The 17,962-nt window shown below is 41.8% G+C and overlaps 1 protein-coding gene across 3 annotated transcripts; it reads left to right on the top strand.

Moving 5' to 3' along the window:
- LOC308109388 (uncharacterized protein) lies at positions 1 to 16,746 on the top strand. Of its 3 annotated transcripts, none has more exons than XM_080462921.1 (12): positions 1 to 254; positions 5,259 to 5,844; positions 5,942 to 6,171; positions 8,882 to 8,942; positions 9,408 to 9,544; positions 9,745 to 9,809; positions 10,346 to 10,463; positions 10,577 to 10,679; positions 12,592 to 12,665; positions 12,811 to 12,925; positions 14,169 to 14,215; positions 16,522 to 16,746. In XM_080462921.1, exons 1-12 carry the CDS (start codon positions 101 to 103, stop codon positions 16,596 to 16,598), a joined length of 1,767 nt encoding a protein of 588 aa, XP_080319047.1. In that variant the 5' UTR covers positions 1 to 100; the 3' UTR covers positions 16,599 to 16,746. The 3 variants fall into 3 exon arrangements, with proteins under 3 accessions (XP_080319047.1, XP_080319046.1, XP_080319045.1); XM_080462920.1 differs by lacking the exon at positions 1 to 254 and adding an exon at positions 3,882 to 5,141 and having other exon boundaries at positions 8,885 to 8,942; XM_080462919.1 differs by lacking the exon at positions 1 to 254 and adding an exon at positions 3,882 to 5,141.
- The last annotated feature ends 1,216 nt before the right edge of the window (positions 16,747 to 17,962 follow it).

Genomic DNA, 17,962 nt, shown 5'->3' with positions numbered 1-17,962 from the left:
TAAAGAGAGCCTGTCAGACAAACCCCGCTCCACCAATAATGTCGCCAAGCCTTTTACTTCTCCCTCTTCTCCCCGGCCTGCATCGGTTCTCTCTTCCGCTATGAGTGAAAGTCCAATGGACAAACCTCCAAGTGTTTCCAGCCGTTTTACCGCTTCAGGTATTGTTTCTGCTGCTAAAGAAAGTCTGACGGACAAATCTCGCGCCAGCAGCTCCAGCCCTTTCAACTCCTCGTCTTCTTACCAGTCCGCGTCAGGTATGTCTTTTGATGCAAAAGAAACGTCTTCCAGTGTCTCTAGCACATTGTCTACTTTGTCTGATTCACGTCCTTCATCGGGTGCGTCTTACAATGAACGCACAAAAGACAAATCTTACACCACTCCCAGTGTCTCCAGCACGTTCACATCGTCATCTCCTGACCGGCATGCATCAGGTCTTCCTTCTATTACTGCAGAAAGTCCACAAGACAAATCTCTCACAACTGCAAATCTTACAGACAAATGTTACACCCCTCCCAGTGTCTCCAGCACTTGCGTACCTTCAGCTTTCGACCGACTTGCATCAGGGCTTCTTTCCACCACTGCAGAAAGTTCAACAGGCAATTCATGGACTATTGCAGAAAGTTTAACGTACAGATGTCATACAACTAACAGTGTCTCTGACAGTCTCATATCTTCCTCCCAGACACTTTCTTCTGTTACTAAAGACAGCTCAACAGACAAAACTTGTGACACAAAATTAAATGCAGACAAATCTTGCACCACTGTCACAACCAAGGAAAGCTCAATGGACCAACATCGCACCCCTCAAAGCGTCATCAGCCCTTTTCTGTCTCTGTTGTCTTCCCAGCATGCATCAGGTGTTTTTTCTACTACTGCTGAAAGCCCTTCAGACAAATCTCTGATGACTTCCACTATGGAAGAAAGTTTAACAGACAGATCTTACACCACTCCCAGTGTCTCCAGCATGTTTACATCCTCATCTTCTACCTGGCATGAATCAGGGCTTCCTTCCACTGTCACAGAAAGTTCAACAGACACATCTGAGATTGTCACCACTAGTAAAGAAAGTCCTCTGGATAAATCTTGTACTTCTGCAGAAAGTTCAACACACGGGTATCATGCAACTACCAGTGTCTCCAGCACTTTCATATCTTCCTCCCAGCCAGAGTTTTCTTCCAGTACGAAAGAAAGTTCAACAGACAAAACTCAAGATGAAAACGCAGACAAATCTCACAGCACTGTCACAACCAAGGAAAGTTCAAAGGACCAGCATCACACCAGTCAAAGCGTCTTCAGCCCTTTTCTGTCTCTGTTGTCTTCCCAGCATGCACCAGGTGTTTCTTCTACTATTGCTGAAAGCCCATCAGACCAATCTGCCACGACTACAAATCTTACAGACAAATCTTACGCCAGTGTTTCCAGCACTTTCGCATCTTCATCTTCCGACCGGCTTGCATCAGAGCTTCTCTCCACTGCCGAAGAAAGTTTAGGGGATGAATCCTGGACTATTAAAGAAAGTTGCACAGACAAGTCTTACTCTTCTGGGTCAACAGACAAATCTCATATTACCACTGTTGAAGAAGGTCCAGCAGACAAACCTCGAGTTTCAGAAGAGAGTTCAACATACAGATCTCATGCAACCAAAGGTTTTCCTAGCAGTTTCTTATCTTCCTCCCAGTCAGGTCTTTCTTCTACTACTAAAAAAAGCTTAACAGACAAAACTCATAACACGAACAAAGACACAGATGAATCCCGCACCCCTTTCACAACCAAGGAAAGTTCAGTGGACCAACATCGCACCGCTTCAAGCATCTCAAGCCCTTTCCTGTCTCTGTTGTCTTCCCAGCATGCATCAGGACTTCCTTCTATTACTAAAGAAAAATCAGCAGACAAACCTCATGTGATTGACAGTACAAAGACAATTTCGAAAGACAAATCTCCCACCCATTTCACAACCAATGAAAGTTCAACTGATCAACATCCCACTGTTACCAGCATCTCCAGTCCGTTTCTCTCTCTGTTGTCTTCCCAATATACATCAAGTCTTTCTTCCCATTCTAATGACGGTTCAACTGACCGATCTCACGTTTCGTCTAATATGATAGAAGATATATCTCGCCCTACTTCCACAACTACAGTAAGTTTAGCAGACAGATCTCAGACTACTAACGAAAGTTCAAAAGAAAGCTCAACAAAAGAAGGACCAATGGAAGGCTCTGGTCCTCCGAGAGGAACTGTAACAGACATATATCGAACCACTAAAGACCGATCGCAAACTCCTGAAAGAGCTTCAACAGACAAATCTCCAGCCAGGAAAGAAAGTTCAACAGTAAAATCGCACATTACTTCCAGTATAAAAGACAACTCGGCAGACAAATCTTGCACCGCTGTCACAAACAAGGAAAGTTCAGTGGACCAACATCACATCAGTCGAAGCAGCTTCAGCCCTTTTCTGTCTCTCTTGTCTTCCCAGCATGCATCAGGGTTTCTTCCCACAACTCGGGAAAGTCCATCAGACACATCTCACATTACTTCCACAAGAAAACGCAGAGCAGACACATCTGGAGCTACTCCAGAAAGTTCCACAGAGAAATCTCAGACTTCTAAAGATTCGACAGACAAGTTGCATGTTGCTTCCTCCACTAAAGAATATTCAACTAATAAAGCTAAAGAAAGTCCCAAAGGAAAATCTCACCGTATCGCATCAAAAAAAGGTCGAACAGATGAATCTTGCACTCCGAAAGAAAATTTAGAAGACATATCTCGAGCTGTTAAAGACAGATTGCAAACCACTAAAGAAGGCTCAATAGACAAATCTCGGGCCACTGAAGAGAGTCCAACAGAAAAATCTCTCTTTACTTCCACTATGAAAGGAGTTTCAAAAGGAAGTCCACCAAACATGTCTGACATCACTTCCACGAAAGGTCCAACAGCGAAATCTATGTCTACAAAAGAAATTTCAACAGACAAATCTCACATTACCTCAACAAAAGATGGTCCAACAAATAAATCTCGTCGTCCTAAAGAAAACTCAGACAAAAACCGGATTGCTAAAGAAAGTCCAAAATCAAAATCTCACAATAATACTTCCACTAAGAAAGAAGGTTCGTCAGACAAATCTCAGAGCATCTCCACCACATCCACATCTTCTTCCCGTCCTGCATCAGAGCCTTCACCCAGAACTAAGGGAAGTCCAGACACTTCTCAAATTACCTCTATGAAACAAGGTTCAACAGACAAATCTCAGGCAACAGAAAAAAGTTCAACAGCCAAGTCTCACATCAGTTCTACTTCTAAAGAGAGTCCAACAGAAAAGTCTCATACTTCTAAAGAAAGCACAACAGATGAAGCCCAAACTACTAAAGAAGGTGTAATAGACAAATCTCCGATTATGAAAGAAAGTCCAAAAGAAAAATCTCACATGAAATCAACAAAAGAAGGTCGAAAAGAGAGATCTTGTACTCTTAAAGAACGTTTAATGAACATGTCGCCAACAACTAAAGTCAAATCGCAAATGACTAAAGAAATACCAACAGACAAATCTCAAGCTTCTAAAGAAGGTTCAACAGACAGATTTGAGATTACTTCCACTACAAAAGAAAGTTCAGTAGATAAATCCCACACTACCTCCAGTGTCTCCGATACTACCACATCCTCATCTTCTTCCACTACTCAGGAAAATCCAACAGTAACATCCACGAACAAAGGTTCAACAGACAAACCTCTAACAACTAAAGAAGGTTCAACAGACAAACCTCTAACAACTAAAGAAGGTTCAACAGACAAACCTCTAACAACTAAAGAAGGTTCAACAGACAAACCTCAAGCAACTAAAGAAGGTTCAACAGACAAACCTCAAGCAACTAAAGAAGGTTCAACAGACAAACCTCAAGCAACTAAAGAAGGTTCAACAGACAAACCTTTAACAACTAAAGAAGGTTCAACAGACAAACCTCTAACAACTAAAGAAGGTTCAACAGACAAACCTTTAATAACTAAAGAAGGTTCAACAGACAAACCTCTAACAACTAAAGAAGGTTCAACAGACAAACCTTTAACAATTAAAGAGGGTTCAACAGACAAACCTTTAACAATTAAAGAGGGTTCAACAGACAAACCTCTAACAACTAAAGAGGGTTCAACAGACAAACCTCTAACAACTAAAGAGGGTTCAACAGACAAACCTCTAACAACTAAAGAGGGTTCAACAGACAAACCTCAAGCAACTAAAGAGGGTTCAACAGACAAACCTTTAACAACTAAAGAGGGTTCAACAGACAAACCTCTAACAACTAAAGAGGGTTCAACAGACAAACCTCTAACAACTAAAGAGGGTTCAACAGACAAACCTCAAGCAACTAAAGAGGGTTCAACAGACAAACCTCTAACAACTAAAGAGGGTTCAATAGTTATATCTCACATTGAATCCACTACTAAAAAAGGATCAACAGATATAGCTCTCAGGACTTCCACGACCAATGAAGGTGTAACTGACAAGCCTCAGATCACTTCCGCTAAAGAAAATCCAGCAGAGAAATCTCATCCCAGCCGCAGTGTCTCCGGCACCACCACATCCTCATCCCCTCCCCGACTTACACCAGAGCTTCCTTTCAATACCAAGGAGATGTCAGACAAATCTGGGATTACTCCCACAAAAGAAGGCCCAACAGAAGAATCTCAGACTGTTAAAGAAAGTCCAACAGACAAATCTGTCATTACTTCCACTCCTAAAGACTGTTCAACAGATGTATCTCGAACTACTGCAGAAAAATCTACCAGTGAAGGTTCAGCAGATGCATCTCGCACTTTCACTATAAAAGAAGGTCAAACAGACGAGGCTCACATTATTTTGACCACTAGAAAAGCGTCAACAGACAAATCTCAGGCTATTAAAGTAAGTTCAACAGACAAATCTCCCGTTACGTTCGACACTAAAGAAGGAGTAACAGACACAGCTCACATTACTTCCACTCCTAAAGACCGTTCATCAGATGCTTCTCGAACTACTGCAGAGGGTTCAACAATCAAATCTCACATTACCTCAACCACCAAAGAAAGTTCAACAGATACGTCTCAAGCTACTTCCTCAACTAAAGAACATCCAACAGACAAATCTCGTGTTACTTCTACTACCAAAGAAGGTACAATAAACATATCTCGTGTTTTCCCTACTACCAAAGTCGGTTCATCAGATCAATCTCATAATATTCCCACCATCTCAAGCTCTTTCTCTTCTTTGTCTCCTTTGTCTGCATCAGGTCTCTCTTCTACCTCTCGACCAATGGATAAACCCAACGCAACTCAAGGTGTCTCCAGCATTTTTACCTCTTCATCTCCTTCCCGACCAACATCAAGTCCCTTCACTGCTAAAGAAAGCACAAGTGTCGTCTCCAAATCCACAGCTTCCCATGACAGTACCACCACGCCCAGTCCTGCTCCTCGTACTTCTGCTACTGCGGCCAAGACGCATCAGTCCAAACTCAAGTTCTTCCAATCTGATAACGCCGCTAAAGACGAAGAGAAGAAGATTACAACCATCAACGTGGACATAAATAATGTTCACAGGGGTAAGACAGATGAGGCCAAAGTTGATCCGGCCGTTACTGTGGTTGTAAAATTTGGTGGTGTTGGGAGGAAAGTGGCGAATGAGAGCTCTGATAAGCCACAAGATCAAGCAAAAGCATCTGGAGTGGCTGAGAAGGGTCGTGCCAAACAGGAAGACGGTAAGACCGATAAGACGAAAGCTTCAGCAGCAGCTTTCATCTCCAAGAAACTGGCTGAGGAGAAGACGAAAGACAACAGCAAGCCGCCATTTACAACTGTGGAGCTCAAGAAAACAGACAAGTAAGTGATTGATCATCAGAGTCGTGACATCACACCCATGCTTCTTTAAACCCTGGAGAGAAATAGTATTTATTACGATTGCATTGCTTCTTTTCAGACCTCAGTCTCAAATTGAGACTCCAAAGAAGCCGACAGAGGGTTTCAGAGGAAGAGTGAGGCTAAAAGCCAACCCGTCGATCCTGGCTGACCTGCATCCCCCAGACGCCCCCTCCAGCACGTCCCCAAGTCCCTCCGGCCACAGTGGACTCAGAGCCAGGACACCAGAGAGAGGAGGACCAAAGTCTGCAATTGCATCTCGCAACATCTCAGGCTCATCTCCCGCTGTTGGTGAGTTGGTTTTTGTTAAGATTGTCATTACTTCAATTTCTTGAGAATAATTCTGTTGGTAGATGACGGCAGATGTAAATAGTTTTTTAAAAAATTTTATTCATTAATTTGTTCTGTATGATAAGGTGGTGGGATTGCTAAGGCTAAACATTTTAGCTGCCATCATTATGATATCATTAAATGTCTTTTTTAAAATTCATTTGCAAAGAATTTAACCGTGCCAGATGCACTCAGGCAATTATGATAATTCTTGCTCTCCAAAGTGAGGAAATCATTGCATAATTTAGCGGCCAAGAAAAAATAAGGGAAATAAAAAAATCCTACACTTGGAATCATGCTTTTCTTCAGCTGCATCACAATTGAAGGACCGAAACAAAGTAATGTGTAAACTTTTAAAAAAACAAAAACGCTTTAGTCCTTTCATATAAAATCAGTGGAGACTGCTGACTGAAAAATGGAATTGAAATATGATGCAAGCGTGAGCTTGTCAGTTTGGCTTCACTGACAGCACAGTTGACCACATAACCAGCTCATGAGCAAACATTTGCAACAAGTGGACAGAAATAGCTTACTTTAACCAAGAAGAAAAAACCTCACAGGTGGCTCTTTTCACATCACTTTGATTTAGGTGATTGTCAATAATGGTTTATTAAAGTATTGGACAGAAAACCTCCCACTGGCATCAGACTACAAGCTCCAAAGTCTACAGGAGGCGACAGAGAGGAGAGAGACAGAGGTGTCTAAACCTATGGCAGCTTAGCTAGAAAATGGTTTAGGATGACCTCAGCCTGGCCAGACTATAAGTTTTATTGATGGAAATTCAAGCAAACAGTATGTCCTCAACAATCTAGTGTGCCCTCTCGTGTCAGACCTTGGAAATGTTCAGAGAATGTTATTATATCATTAGATGAATAAATAGTTGGTCCCGATGGTAAACCTGCTAATTTATAGTTTGATAAACATTGGAGCTTGATTTTTCTACATGAAACCACATAAACCATACAATACTCGTGTTTTAGTACTTCATTAAATTCATGTTATTAGTGCCAGTTGTAAAACATTTTTTTATAGTGCACCATTAAAGCAATCTGTAAATGTTGCGATCAGCTCAGTACATTTCTTCTCATAAGCGCAATCGACTCCTGACTGCAGGCTCCGGGTGTTTTTCTTGCTTGGTGTTTTGTTTACATGGCTGCACACTCCCGTTCCTTCCGTCTCCGCCCCCTCACCTGATTCTCTCAATCATTCTGGGTTTTTTTTTGTCTGCTTTGTTTGGAGCTCTTTGTTTCTAAACCATGAAGATTTGCCTTTTTGATTGTCTTGACCTCTCGGTTGAATTATTCTCAAGCAATGGGCACGCCCCCTTTTTAAAGACTTCATACGCCAGTAACTGAGTAAGAGACTAGATTAAGAGTCTGAATGTTCTTTGTTTTGTACAGTCATGTAATTCAGGATGTATTGATTTGACAAATAACTTGGCAAATTAAATGTTAGTCAGAATGTGTGTGAAAGCAAATTTCTTTCAGAGCTGTGAATCTCTTTACCACGGCTTTTTTTGTAAAAGACCTTTCACTTGCCAGTGTCAAAGCAGACAGGCTCTCTGTTTCGATGAGCGTTTATGTAGTCCTTTTATTAGTTGTTGTTTTTTTTTGGGGGGGGGGGGCATGCTCTTTGTCTCATTCTCATAATTTTCAGATCCTGATTGTAAGTTAATGCTAACATTCAATTTACAGTGAAACCTGCATATATTAGATTCATCACACATCAACTGAAGGATTTTCAGTACTTTCAGTGTTAATATTTTATTATAGCTATCATCTGTTAGGTTAATTTACCTTAGAGACACCAAAGACATACAAATGGAGCATAAAGTAGGTGAAAATGTTAGAATATTTCATAAAATTTGATGTTTTTTCCTCATTTATTTTACAAAAGGTGGTAATTATAAAAAAATTTAGTTTAACTGTGTAGAAATAACAGATAGAAAACTAAGTTAATCTTTCACATTGTTGCGCAGCAGACAATCTTTCAAAGCGACTCCTCTCTGTTTGTGGTTTTTCTACTAAAATATGTCACATTTCAACATGTCACCTCCCCTGCTGCCTTCTGCTGAAGCTGATAAACGAGTTTCCAAATGCACTTCTCAGTAAGATCATCATGAAAACAATTGAATAAAGTTTTTGTCGTAAAATAGAGACTTTGACTAATTACTTTCACTTTGCTGGTTTACCATAATGTTTGATATGTAACAAGAACTGGGAAATCAACAAAAAAAGTGTTGATGAAATAACTGAGAGAAGTGCTGAAATGGAGAAAAAGACCAAAACAACTGAAATGTCGAATTCAAGCAAAAAGGGCATTAAATGATAATAATTCATTGTATAAGTGTGCTGCCATTGCAGCATTAATGCTACAAACAAGCTTCAGGTAGAGATCAGCAGAGGATTCATCCTTTTGACTTTACTATATGAATGAACCCCAGATTTTCCAGAAAAAGGTGGTGGTGCCACAAAAACATGTCATATTTTTTTCAATTTGAGGAAATACAAAAGTGGGTGAAAACAGGCTTTTTTTTGTCATCAAATCTTCAAACCTTTGCCAAAAGATTAATAATTCTGTGCAATAACAAACGTAAAACACAGATTGTCTCATTTGCCATTAAAATAACAGCAGAACAAACTAGTGAAAGTGTTAATGTGTGTTTCTTTAGCAGAGAGCGAGACTCCTACAGACTGGAGGTCGAAGCTCAAACCCATCTCCAAAGACACCAAGTAAGGCCTGTTTGATTCTCTGACCGAGCTCATGTTCCTAGTTGTGTGTGTGTGTGCGTGTGTGTGTGCGTGTGCGTGTGCGCGTGCGCGTGCTCTCAGCGTACAGACATCACGCAGCACTGATCTTCTTTTTTCCTCCTGATGTCCTGTCCATCCATCCATCCCATGATGCAGTCCTTCATCCATCTCTCCAAACATTGGTCCCACAGGAAGCCTGTACCTGCTGCTCCTCCAAATGGCCCCGGCCATCACTCTGTAGTCGGAGCCCTTCGCTCTCTCTCTTCATCCGCCCACATGCACGTCGGCCCCAAATGTTGCGAGGGCTGAGCGCAGTCCTCCGCGGTGCAGCATATGCTCCCTGCTCCACTCCCTGCATCAGCTCCCCTCTCGCTCTCATGAATCAACACTAAAAGATGGAGGTGCAGATGAACCACATTAATCAAACTCTCATTTTTCCCTCCGCAGACCTGCTGCTCCTCCGCAGTCCTCCCCTAAACTTCCACCTCGCGGAGCTGGAAAGACTTCAGACGTTCTCGTTGGGCCCTCGGCGTCCTCTCTTCTTCCCAGTCCGAGCATCTCTGTCACTCCACCACAGCCCAAGAGTAAGGAATGAAATCCCGCTCTGTTGCCGCTTTCATCTGTTCCAATAGGAAGTGAATAAAACAGATGTAACATGCAGTTCTTACTTTTACACTGTTCTGTGTATTTTGAACAAATGTCTCTCCCACACACATTCTCACTCTGAATGACCTTTTCATGGTTTCCAGCTGCTGAAGTCTTGATTCTCCTTTGTCTTTTTCAGGTGTTCAGAATGGACGGAAAGAGCAAACGGCAAATGGCACCAAGTCAGAGTCGAAGGTTTCCAAGGTATTCGTACAAGTTTGACCAGAGAATTACTGTATTTTTATAAAACACTTCAAGAAATGTATTGGATAATGTCTTGATCCTGCATGTTCTGTACTGTACGGTTGATTATCTATGACAGATCATTGTATTAACAACAGAGAAACGACAAGTTAAAACAACATAGATATTCCTGATCTTGTCTCCTTTTAGTTTGTTTTAATTGTTTTTGGCGGGACATTCATAAAAAACTGTAAAAACACAGATATCTTGCTTACAACGCATGCCTTTTCAATAGAAATGATCAATATTATTATTAGTAGTAGTAAGTGCCTTGTGAAGCCTTGCTAGGTGGCAGCAGTGAGTCACTGTACAAACGTGATGAAAAATATGAATGGATCAACTTATTTTGTTCAGTTTGTTAATGCTAAGAAAGCATCACCTCGGTGATGGCTGTTGTATTTTTCCATATGAAGGATTTGATTTGTTTTTTCATTTAGTCGCTTGGACCTTTACTGCATGTCATTTTAACCTGCATGTGTTTGCCTCTGCGGACGAAGCCGGACTACATCCCCAAAGACGAGATCCTGAAGGAGCTCCAGCAGATCGAAGACAATCTGAACGAGCTGGAGAAGAGAGGAGTGGACCTGGAGATGAAGCTGCGCAGCAGCGAGGAAGGTGAGACCAACACACACGTCCTGTACCAGACCCCTCTTTAGCAGTGTGAAAAAATGGCAGGGTTGAGGGATTCACCGAGTGTGTGTGTGTGTGTTTGTGTGTGTGTGTGTCAGAGGGTGACGATGACTCTCTCATGGATGAGCTCATGGTCGAGTGGTTCAACTTGATCAGGAACAAGCAGGTGGCCATGCGCCGGGAGTCTGAGCTGGTCTACATGTGAGTATGCACACACACACACACACACACACACACACACACACACACACACACTCTGGAACATGCTTAGCAAAGGGGCGTGCCACTATTTAGCGATCAGCCAAACAGACTTGTGTCCAGAAGGCTGACAGTTTGAATTCCCAGTGTCCTCCCTCCTCCGACCCACCGCGGACCGTCCTGGAACACGACGGCTCGCCCCCCCGCCGCCTTGCAGGGCCTGAGCATAAGTGTGAGGCAGGATGCTGCTTCACACTTGTACATGGCTTCTATTGCTCCTCGAGATGTAAACATTTACATTCACAAGCACTACAATCAGAATGTTCTGTATATCAGACAGTTTTCCCCAAAATAAACTGTTGTTTTCACATGGTGATGTTCATTTCAAGCATATTAACCAGGTTTCAATTACAGCAAATGACTATATTAATTACAAATGATGTAATTCACACATGTTGGTTGGCATTAGAGGCATACCATACCTCATTTCCATTTAGGGGAAAAGCCAGAAGTCCTTGTGGTGGATCTTGCAGAGTCCCAATTTTAATGCAGCTCAACAATTACGAAAAAAGTAGACATTTAAATATATTTCTTTTTCGCGGTTTTCAAAAGTTTTCGTCACTTTAGTTGTTTTTTAGCTGAACGTCTATATTCTTTCACGTGCTTCGGCTGTTTTTCTTTTTTGTTCTTGTTTTGTTCTTTTTAGTCGTTTAATTTAGAGCTCTGTACGGAACTTTTTAGAGGAGATAAAGGGCCACACATGCAGGCTGCCAACCCCTGGTCTAGTCGAACCGGAATATCTAATAGTAGAAATTATCATCCACCTTACAATCTGGTGCTTCGGTACCTTTCAGCTCAATATTTAGTTTTTAATGTGTACCAGATTGGCTAAAAGGTCTGATGTTGCCACATGGAACATGTGACCACCATGAAAAAGTTCCCCGATATAAAGTCCACCAGCCAATTACCCTGTGACACCCCGTACACTGTAGATAAATAAATGTACATTCTCATCCTACATTATGACTTTATTCCACTGATTTCAGTTCAATTCCAGTTGATTCTAGTTGAAAATGGAGCGGCTGCCAAACAATTACTTGCAGGGCTAACACACATTCACACCCACTCATACACATTCACACCAAGAAACCAAACAGGCGTGCGTTTGTACTATGGGACAAGGCGAGGGTGCACAGGGAAAAACCCTCAAGCACAGGGAGAACATGCAAACTCCATACAGAAAGATTCAGAGCCTGAAACCAAACTAGAGTCTCTGAAAATACAATAATTTGCTGTGTAATCCCTTTAAAAAAAAAAAAGTACATTATGAATCTGTTGAGGTTAAAGTTAATTCGTAACAATGAAAAGAAGTATTGGTTAATTGTTCATAACAGACAAATAATTTGGCCGCAATTTGGTGGCGCAGTGTTCAGTGCTCTCGCCTCACAGCATGAAGGTAGTGGGTGAAATACATTCGGACTTTCTGTGTGGAGTTTGCATGTTCTCCCCGTGTGTGTGTGTGTGTGTGTGGTTTTCGTCCGGGTACTCCGGTGTCCCCCACAGTCCAAAAAACATGCACTGGGGGTCCCTGAGCAAGACTCTCGAAGCTGGATTATTTGCAGAAAACTCCAGATAGGCTGCTAAGTGCAGCTGTTTGTGATTGTTCTCTCTCTCTCTCTCTCTCTCTCTCTGTGTGTGTGTGTGTGTGTGTGTGTGTGTGTGTGTGTGTGTGTGTGTGTGTGTGTGTGTGTGTGTGTGTGTGTGTGTGTGTGTGTGTGTGTGTGTGTGTGTGTGTGTGTGTGTGTGTGTGTGTGTGTGTGTGTGTGTGTGTGTGTGTGTGTGTGTGTGTGTGTGTGTGTGTGTGTGTGTGTGTGTGTGTGTGTGTGTGTGTGTGTGTGTGCGCGCGCGCGCGCAGTGGAAGAACTCAGGATCTGGAGGAGGAGCAGCCCACCGTGGAACAGGAGCTGAGGAGACTGATGGACAAACCAGGTGAGGTCTTCAGATGGACAGATTGAACACAGTCAGAAACACACTCATTGCTGCGGCACGAGACTGAGTGTGTGTGTGTGTGTGTGTGTGTGTGTGTGTGTGTGTGTGTGTGTGTGTGTGTGTGTGTGTGTGTGTGTGTGTGTAGAACATTTGAAAACGGCGCGTGAAAGAGAGAGAGAGAAGGAGCTGATGGCCAAGCTGGTGGAGATCGTCAATGACAGGAACGCCATCATCGAAGGTCTGGACGATGACAGAATCAGGTGTGTGTTTATTTTATTTATATTTTTTTATCCAGCTGATGAAGTTTATTACAGTTTCATGATTTTAAATACCGTTTCTAACAGTAACATCAGACACTCGCTGTTTTCTCACTCTGAGTGAATCCGCTCTCGTCCAGACGTCCGTTTCCTGTGATGATGTATATCTGCACATTGGATGTCATCCCATTAGTCAGTGGGTCAATCCCATCATGCTTTGCTCTGTGATGTCAGCCATGACGCTCAAATGATGCCATGTCTTAAAGATGGATCTGTTAGAGTAGCTAACTCAGTGATTAACCAAATAACTATTTCACTAACTGACTCAGCAACTGTATCCCCAACACAGGAACTAACTTAAAAATGAGCTCAAGAACTAAGTATCTGAGTAACCAGTAAGTAACTAATGCAGTGATTTAGGAACTAACTCATCAATTGAATAAGTAACCAAGTAACTCAGTCACCAACTCAGCTACGGACCTAAGTAACTTACTCAAATTAATGAAGTCAATAACTCAGAAACTAATACAGGACATAACTTATCTAACTCTGTAGATAATTAACTTGGGTAACTAAGTTTTTCAGTAACTTAATGGATCAATCAGTAACTAAACAACTTCCAAATTTGGTAACTAAATGACTGACTCGGCACCTAAGTGAATCAATACTTAAGTAACTTTGCAAATTATTATTAACTTGGTGACTTTTTTAGTGACTGGGTCAGGAAGTAACTTAGTAACTCATTCAGGAAGTAACTCACTCAGTGAGCCAGAAAAGAATTTGGAACCTAACAAAGCAACTAACAATAAACGAGCAACTCTGTAACTAAGTATCTTAGCAGCTGTGTAAATCAGTAACTAAGTTATCACTACTAGTTTTAAAGCAAAGGTAAAAGAAAGATAGGATCAGTGTTAAAGCTGACCTAAGGAAGTAGGAAACTACTTACCCAACTCGTATCAGTACCTCTGGCTTTAGTTCTTAAATTGAGTTTTTATGATCAACTCATTTCAATTAGGTGGGATAAAACGGCAATTTGCGATTGACTGGTGCTTTTTCTTTGAAATTACAGGCAACATCATTTTCCATTTTAATTTGAAGAGGGATTCGGGCAGTTCCTGCATAACAACACTAAAAAACAGCAGACATTAATGGGGAAAAAACAAAACAAAACACTTGCTTAATGTGACACTCTTTACACTCTCACTGGTAACAACTGTCAATCTGTGTTTGTGTGTCTTTTTCTCAGGGAGGGAGAGGAGGATGAGCAGCTCAACAAGATGCTGAAGACCTTCAGTGAGTGTCTCCCCACCTCGGCGTCACTGCGACTCAGCTTGTAAATGATCAGTTTGAGGCTCGCCGTTCGTCTCTGACTGAAGCAGATAAGAGTTGTGGCTGCGGTTTGGACTGATGCCCGCGTGTTTTTCGGTGTTTGCATCGCGTCTGATCTAATGAATGTTAATGGAAAAAAGCATCAAACAAAAGCCCTCTTAGTCGGCGACGTTCCTATTAGACAAATGGATAATCTGACCCGGGCCTCATTTGCATATTCATGACGGTGAGAAAAAGCAGGGGCTGAAACGGAAGAGATTCATGGAACTCCACTGGAAGGTCGCCGCGTTACAGCGAGTCAACGCCGTCCGTGGGCTAAATACTATCCATTTCAATTTGGAGGCACTCATAAAGTTTCACGCTTCGCTCTCGCCGTGGGAGTTTGTTGTTTCACTAACAGGACGGATGATGTGAGCCAGCCGGTGTGATTACCCTGTTGAACAAATCAAATCCATCCCAAAATGTCACGATGGATGTTTTCCCCCTGTGATGAAACACATCTGTCCTGATCCCTCAGACTCTGTGTTTCGCCGTCACCCCTCGCTTCTCACTTGTAAACATGGTTAGAACAGCGAAAAACGTTTTCTCTTGGCAACCACTTGTCCTCACAGATGAATGAATGAATCCATTATGACTGGAGATGTTTGAGTTTTGAACCAGTTTTGTCCAGAACTCGGGATTCCAAGTTGTTTTAGACAACAACTGCAATAATGTAAAAAAAACAACTAAAATGAAAGCGGGTGTTTTTCCTCCTTTGTCCACTAGGGGGATAAAACACAAGTCTGCCAAGTTTGCTTGTTAACTCTTGTTATAATATACGATAATACCATAATTAAAAGTAGCAGTTTTGGGGGGTTTGTTTCTAAACTAGATGAGCTTTTTTTCATCGCCACAATTTGCAAATGTTCACATTGCATCTTTGATGCTTTTCAGAAAATGATAAATATTTTTAATGGTTTAACACTCAGAACGTCTATGATTTATATAAGTAACTGATAAACTAATAAGTTATATTTTATATGTATTTAATACAATCCAGTAAAAGTTGCTTGTTTCAGAAGCCTCATTGCTTGTTTTTGTCTCAAAATCTGGCAACCCTGAACCGAAAGGGGTTGAAGACGTGAAGTAGTCATTGTGCAGTGGCCAATATTTATAACATATAACAGGGGAAAAATGTTGAGTTAAAGCATTCTACACAAGTTTATATACCAGAGCTCCTATGAAGAGCTTCAGCAATAGAGATAAAAACAAAATGAATCATTCATGCCACAGACACGGCTACAGTATATTCTCATTAATTCTACATCAGACTAAAGTGTTTTAATGCTTTTAATCTGAAGTTTGACTTTAATCATTGTGACCTTTTGTTCCTGTGAATAAAATTCGGTGTAACGTTTTCCAGTCATTTCAAGGAACAAATGTCAAAACAGCTTTACTGGAGATGTTTGTACTATTTTACAACTTGTTGTAATGTTAAAAACTGGAGCTTGTTTTGTTGTTTTCTTGCAGGAAGGGATGTCAGTTTAAGTTAGGAGTTAGTTTTACCAATGAAATTGTCCATTTGTCAATTTTCCACACACAAAAATCTATTTCCTTATATTGATAATATGACTATTCCTTTCTTTGTTAGTCTAAACAAATGTCAATGTAGGAAAATACAAGTTCTTATTTTCACAAGTTTATTAGATTGTAAAGACTGTTCTTAGTGTGTGTGTGTGTGTGTGTGTGTGTGTGTGTGTGTGTGTGTGTGTGTGTGTGTGTGTGTGTGTGTGTGTGTGTGTGTGTGTGTGTGTGTGTGTGTGTGTGTGTGTGTGTGTGTGTGACGTCAGTTGTGTTCACATGTTAAAAGCTCATAATAATCAGAGCCATCAGGCTCAAACCCCCAGGCTATTGTTTACATCACCTTTCACTCACTCCTGTCGCCCCCAATCTCAGATTTTCTATGAGCAGAAAAACTTTTGCGGGCTTGGAGCTTGTGTGATTCGTGTGTGCAGAAGAAGAAGAAGAAGAAGAAGAAAAACATGTTTTTGAGAGTAGTGGGTCTTTTACAAGTATTTGTGTGTAAAGATTGACGGAGGACCAGGACAAACTGGTTTGAAGGAAACGTCAGTAACATTGTGACTGTCTTCAGGAAGTAGATCCTCCAGTTTGTGAACATTTAAAGAGAAAAACGCAGATCTGCAGCTTCCGTATTGTGCTATTTGTGGATACAAACATGTACAAATCTCTCTCTCTCTCTCTCTCTCCCTCCCCGTCTCCCTCCCTCCCAGGCATTAAGAAAGAAAAACCAAAGAAGAAGTCTCCGATGTCCAAACTGTTCGGCTGGGGAGGCAAGAAAGAAGGATGATGCACCGTCGAGCACGGCGACGTCTCCTCCTTTGATGTTTGTGCTGCTTAACGTGCGCGTCGCTCAGCCTGTGATTCACAGGATAACGTGGGGAGAAGTGAGCCGGTTTGTGTGTGTGCGTGCACGCGCGCACGTGCACTCTGTCGTCTTCGGCACGTCACCAGAGAGACGCCCTTCCCGTCAGCTGCGTCACTCAAGATCTGACGGTACTCCTGACTGCTGGAGCCGACACACACACACACACACACACACACACACACACACACACACACACACACACACACACACACACACACACACACACACACACACACACACACACACACACACACACACACACACACACACACACACGAACGATGCTAAGGGGTTAATGACTCACCAGCCGTGATGTGATTGGGTTCAGTGCTCCAGTTGTTAGTTTTAATCCCCTTCTAGTCTTAAGCTGTCTACTTAATGCACACACACACACACACACACACACACACACACACACACACACACACACACACACACACACACACACACACACACACACACACACACACACACACACACACACTGGCTGTCTCCTCATTGATCTGCTGTTGCTTGTGTACAGTATCACTGATGCTAATAGGAGTTAAAGCAGCAGCCTCATTACCGGCGTGTCTCTCTGCTCGCGCGGCCTACAAACCACTCGTGACCAGACTGTGTCGACTCTGCATCACTTCACGGTCGCTGTCTGACCCCGCCGGGCTTGTTGTACATTTCTCCTATAACCGCTTTACTATGGATTTTCTCCGAGCGGAACAAATGCAGTTTTCAGATATTTCTCTGGGACGGCAGCCTTACTTTTAATCTGCGCGCTGCTCTGTGATCGGCTTTGTAAAACTCGGTTCCTTTTTGGTGAAGATTTGCCCCCAAAGGATCCAAATCAGTGATTATTAAACGAAGCACATGATGCGGTTTCTTCACATTTTAAGCAACAGAAAGAAAAAGGCCTTGCCGACTTACATGCAAAAACAGATTTCACTCCTCAACCTATTTTCTTTTTTTTTTAAAGAGTTAAATGAGTTTTATTAATGAGAACAATAAGTCAATAAGAACAATCTAGTGGGGTGTTTTTTTTCTTCTTCCAATTGGTTTATTTAATTTTTGTGATCTGTTATTGTGACTCATATTTGTAAATATTCAGTGCACTTTTGTAAATAATGTTACAAATGGTCCACATTGGATATGCTCATGTTGGTTAATGTGTGTCAGCTCAATCAGCCGCATACTTTAATTTTATGTGTGGAAATCAGCTGCAGAAGCAGTGAAACTTAAAAAAAAAAAAGCAAGCTTGTATAATTGTTAATATTGTCATTTGTTCGGGTTTCTTC

Source organism: Lipophrys pholis (genome assembly GCF_963383615.2).
Source record: "Lipophrys pholis genome assembly, chromosome: 5".
Classification (NCBI taxonomy): domain Eukaryota; kingdom Metazoa; phylum Chordata; class Actinopteri; order Blenniiformes; family Blenniidae; genus Lipophrys; species Lipophrys pholis.
This window is presented reverse-complemented; position numbering and strand designations above follow the sequence as displayed.

Excerpts from the sequence above, each read along its gene's own strand:
- LOC308109388 (XM_080462919.1), top strand. The coding sequence starts at position 4,625 with ATGTCAGACAAATCTGGGATTACTCCCACAAAAGAAGGCCCAACAGAA. Across the intron at positions 10,680-12,591 it reads GAGTCTGAGCTGGTCTACAT|TGGAAGAACTCAGGATCTGG; the intron begins GTGAGTATGCAC and ends GCGCGCGCGCAG. Across the intron at positions 14,216-16,521 it reads CAAGATGCTGAAGACCTTCA|GCATTAAGAAAGAAAAACCA; the intron begins GTGAGTGTCTCC and ends CCTCCCTCCCAG.